The 4903-nt window shown below is 39.4% G+C and overlaps 1 protein-coding gene across 1 annotated transcript; it reads left to right on the top strand.

Annotated features, from left to right (window-relative positions):
* Window positions 1–466: 466 nt before the first annotated feature.
* On the top strand, window positions 467–2526 carry clec3a (C-type lectin domain family 3, member A). Its single transcript, XM_040011886.1, has 3 exons — window positions 467–680; window positions 765–851; window positions 1809–2526. The coding sequence occupies exons 1-3, from the start codon at window positions 569–571 to the stop codon at window positions 2204–2206; spliced, it is 597 nt and encodes a 198-aa protein (XP_039867820.1). The 5' UTR covers window positions 467–568; the 3' UTR covers window positions 2207–2526.
* The last annotated feature ends 2377 nt before the right edge of the window (window positions 2527–4903 follow it).

Consider the following 4903-nt stretch of genomic DNA (forward strand, 5'->3'; position numbering starts at 1 on the left):
AACTGGACTTCTAATAGCAGCCTTATGTTCAAATATTGCATAACTGTCCCTGTGATTGAAACAGGCCTAGAGCTAGGCTGTATTAATGTACCAGGTATATTTAGTTGCTTAAATTTATTGAAGTGGTTGGTTAAACCTTTCCTGAGCACAATGATAATTCATTGCCAGGCTGCATCATTTGACACTTAAGAGGTGGTATAAGTTTTCAAGTCTCAAGTTGATTACGTCCAAACTTAACATATGAAAAGAGGAAGAACACTCTGTAGTATTGAAGCAGTCAATGGATTTCAGGTTTGTTTGTGAAATGAAAGTGAATGCTTCTTAGCGTACCTTGTCCCAAGTAAATATTTATCTAAAAATAACTCGACACAAGGAAATCATTATTGGCCTCCACCCTTTTTAACCTCCCTCACCTCCTCCTGATGTTTGGGCAAAAACTAACACATTTAGAGTCAATACAGGGAAAGGCATACAGAGGACCTGTATATATTGAGCAGCCTGCAGAGCTTTTGGTTCCTTTCACAGCAGCACAACGTGGGCCACTGTGTCCTGTACGCTGGCCGCAGACATGGCACGCCGGGCCCTCCCTGTCTTCCTCGTCCTCAGCTTCTCCTTGCTTCACATCTGCAACAGCGGTCCGTCTCGCACCAGGAAGGCTGTTTCACCTCGCCAGTCTGGAGGTAATTGTATAAATCCTATCAAATCATGGCTTTATCTGACCTGTGTGTGTGTGTTTTTTTCTTAATTGTCTCCTCCTTGTGCAGCTACAGAGGAAGAGGATGTGATGTCACAGCTCCAGAGGTTGTGGCAGGAGGTCAATTCTCTGAAAGAGATGCTGGCACTGCAGACAGGTATTAGTGAGAGCGTTTCTGCATTCCTGATAAAGTAATATTAATGTACAGACAAGCAAGACGAGCAAGAGTGTGAACAGTGCTGCATTTATAACTTAATAGCCAGAGTTTAAAAGTCAGAGTGATTCTGTAATCTGACGCACATTTCATATCAACTAAAAAAGGAAGAAAAAATAATAATCGAGACGCTTTCACAACATACTCCTATAGTGTGTAAAATCCATCAACTGCTGCTTAAGTGCTAATGTTTAAATTCAATATTTTGTCAGATATTAGCAGTGTCATAGAAAGTCCTCGAGTCTCTTGGGAGGTTTTCCACCTATTTGATTTCAAAATCTGAAGTCTGACAACAGCACTGGATTTTCTGTGGCCGAGAAGAGGCTGCTGAGGATGCTGAAGAGCAAATTATTCTTTAATCAGCTACTGAGGTCAAGTTGCAGTTGACCATTTCAAATTCCCTCAACAGAAGGAATTTAAATCTTTAACAAGGATTTCTTGAACACAAAGTGAATGATTTAATGAAAATCAATGGGTTAGAAGAGACTTTGAAGAAATAAAAATGAAATTAATACACAAACTCAAAAGGCTAATTCTGATATAGCATACCAATTTTCTGCTATATAAATTATGAAAACTGTTGACTTTTTCTGTATTAATTAAAGAGAAATGTGCCTGAATATAAACTTGATAATTTCTTGAAATTAATATTTAATGAAATTGATCAATACAGCCTGCAGACATGAAGCGTACCCCTAATTGTAGAATGAACCTTATGGTGCCAGCTTATCAGCAGAGGGCAGCAACACTCCAAGAAGCCTTTAAATGCAAAGTAACAGGTTCACTTGCAAGCTGCATGATGGTTACATGAATAGTTCTTGCAATGTAATTTGATGGGACTAGTTTATAGTGTTACTTTACCATTCATTAATTCATGAAGTAAATGCTTTGTGTTTTCAGTGTGTCTCCGGGGCATCAAAGTTCATAGAAAGTGTTATCTTACAATTGAGGAACCCAAACATTACCATGAAGCAAATGAAGACTGCATTGCACAAGGTGGAACTCTTGCAACACCGCGGGACATGTTGGAAAACAATGAACTGAGAGACTATGCAAGGAGGAGTGCTCCCGGGTCTAAGGACTTCTGGATCGGTGTGGCAGACATAGTGAAAGAAGGCCAGTATGTCGATGTCAACAGCCAGCCAGTCCGCTTCTTTAACTGGGATCGCTCCAAGAAGCAGCCCACAGGAACGAAGAGGGAGAGCTGTGTTGCTCTTTCAGTGGCTGCACAAGGAAAGTGGTATGATGAGGTGTGTCGCAGCCTGAAAAAGTACATCTGTGAATATGTCATTCCCTGAAGCCAGAAGTGGAAAGAAGAAATTAAATAAAAGGATGTTGACGATTTGATGATCACTGATGCAGGTTTATTTGACTAAAACTGTACAAACCCTTGTGTCTATGATAGGAAGTTTTTTTCTCTGTGGTTATTAATTGGGTTCTAAAACAATCCTAATATTCAAAATAGTAACTATAGGTGGATTTTATATGAGTTCTCTGTGATACAAGAACTTTATCTTCACATGAAGCAATTCCCAATGGCTCGGACATCGACTGAGCAGATCATGAAATTAAAAATTATGAGTGAAATTTCACTGAAATAAACAAAAATGTAAGCTTCTGTTGTTTCCTGGAAATTATTTCATTTCACCATTACTTTTCTACATTAGCTTTAGTCTATTAATTTCATCATTTTACACTTTACATTAATGCAACTCCATACATAAGTATGAGAAAGTTCCTCGGTGCACACTTCAACTTCTCATGAAGTATTTTTGACTGTTTCACATTCATTGGTGTGAAACTGCAACAAAACCCACAAAATGATAACATTTTGTTTTATCAGGAAATGTAACATGTTTGAGGGACCCTTGTTGCACAACAGTCATAAAATGTACTGCCTTAAAAAAAAGTAGCACAAGCAGTTCTGAATGTTGAGTAACGTTTAAACATTTCCTGGCTACAATCTATAAGAGGCCTGAGCAACACAGCAGGGCTGTGATAAAACTGGAGTTGCAGGCTCAGTTGTGCTCAACATTTCAGATTTTTTATTGCAGTGACACAGAATAGAGCCGTTATCACACCTTGAACCTTCGTGAGGTGACAATGTCAAATATTTACCCCTGTTTGCTCCGAATTGCTGCCGCCACACTGCAGTGCAGATGTCCGGTTATAGGAAAAATATTTTTGGTCATCTAACTACAAAACACCAGTTTAACAATCTACAGATGAGAGTTCAGCAACTACTGTGTCACTGTCCGCCACATCTGCTCTTCAGTCACAGCCAGCTGAGATGGTTGAGATGGCGACTACTAACCACGGTTCAAGGCAGGGACATTTATGTCTCTCTCCCTCTTTTTGTGCTTAATCTTCAATCTGTAATGAGCACCTATATCCCTCCCCACAATAAGCTATTAAAAAATGATGAATTCACATCTGCGGTATATGGAGACAGCTTTATTACACTTCTAAAAGAGAGCCCCAGGCAAAAACGAGCAGCTGGGACCCCATTAAACACCTGTTCCACCCCTTTTCTGTGGACTGAGTGCTGGCCAAAACTGATGTGTACCAACCCATCCATCCATCCATCCCTTTTGTTAACCTTTTATCCAGCTATCATCATACTATAATGACTGTAGTGTATATATGCTTATGTGTTCTCTATCTCCTCCTAGACAAGTGGACCAATCTTGATGAAACTTTGCACAAACATTGCCGAGGACACCATGAGTGCCAACATCTGTATTTTATACAAATTACACAATCATATTTATATTTTATAACACTGAATGGAATGTCAGATTAGAATGGTGTGTCATAATATATTTGTAGCATATTTACTGATCTATGCATGTTTCTTATCTAGTTTGCTAATAAAGTGAAAGGCAGGGTATACCCTAGACAGTTCGCCAGTCTTTTGCAGGGCTGCTGTGTTGTAATTCAACTAAACATAAATTTATACATGCCAAATGCATCCCCAGACATGTATACTAAGCGTGCACCTTGTGATTTTTGTTGTCATTGAGCTCCACCAAGCTCAAATCAAATCACTTTTATTGTCACATCACATGTGCTGGTACACTGGTACAGCACATGTGCATGAAATTCTTGTGTGCAAGCTTCACAAGCAACAGAGGTGTGCAAAATACAAGAAACATAAGAACAAAGCAAAGGGGTTGGCTGTTCATTTTTCCAAGGAGCCACATGAGAAAATGGGACTGGGCCACATCAATAATCTTAACTCGGTTCTGCTCATTATTAATTTCATCTCCGGGTCTGGGGTTTTATTCAGGTTGAGATCTGGAGCAGAATCACAATCACAGAATCCGAATCAGAAAGACTTTATTTATCCCCAAGGGTCAATTTAGAATAAAAAATTAACTTAACTCTATTCATGTTTTTGGACTATGGGAGGAATCTGAAGTGCCTGGAGAGAGCTGGTTGAACATGCAAACCTCATACAAGAGTGCATAGCTGCCTGGTGGATTCAAAACAAGGACCTTCTTGCTGTGAAGGAACCACTGCTAACCACGCTGATGCCCCACTATGTCATTATATATATGTATGCACAATTGTATAGTGAAATCCTCTCATTATATTAGTAGTTTAGGCCCAACAGGCTACAGGCTTAAGATTCTACATGGGAGGATTATTAGAAGCCAAGTGGCGCAGATGAGCCTACAGTCAAACCCACGCCATCATTTACATTTAGAGTGAAAATAATATCAATAAAGTTTTGAATGTATTAAACCATAAAAGTAGGCACATCTTGTGCTATTTTTATCTTAATCTGATAATAACATGACAATTAATATATTACATAGTAGAAATTAAATTCACACATCTCTCTCATACACAAACTGTGCGCTTGTACTGTATATCTGTCATCGCTGCCCTTTAACGAAAACAAGCGAAAACACGCACACTCGCCGACGTCATCCTGTCCGCATCACGCACGCTTATCTGTATGGAAAGTGACGCCAGAGCTCCCTGAGTGA

Source organism: Simochromis diagramma, unplaced genomic scaffold (assembly GCF_900408965.1).
Source record: "Simochromis diagramma unplaced genomic scaffold, fSimDia1.1 OVJJ01000603.1, whole genome shotgun sequence".
Classification (NCBI taxonomy): Eukaryota; Metazoa; Chordata; class Actinopteri; order Cichliformes; family Cichlidae; genus Simochromis; species Simochromis diagramma.

Excerpts from the sequence above, each read along its gene's own strand:
- clec3a (XM_040011886.1), top strand. The coding sequence starts at position 569 with ATGGCACGCCGGGCCCTCCCTGTCTTCCTCGTCCTCAGCTTCTCCTTG. Across the intron at positions 681-764 it reads TTCACCTCGCCAGTCTGGAG|CTACAGAGGAAGAGGATGTG; the intron begins GTAATTGTATAA and ends CTCCTTGTGCAG. Across the intron at positions 852-1,808 it reads GATGCTGGCACTGCAGACAG|TGTGTCTCCGGGGCATCAAA; the intron begins GTATTAGTGAGA and ends TTGTGTTTTCAG.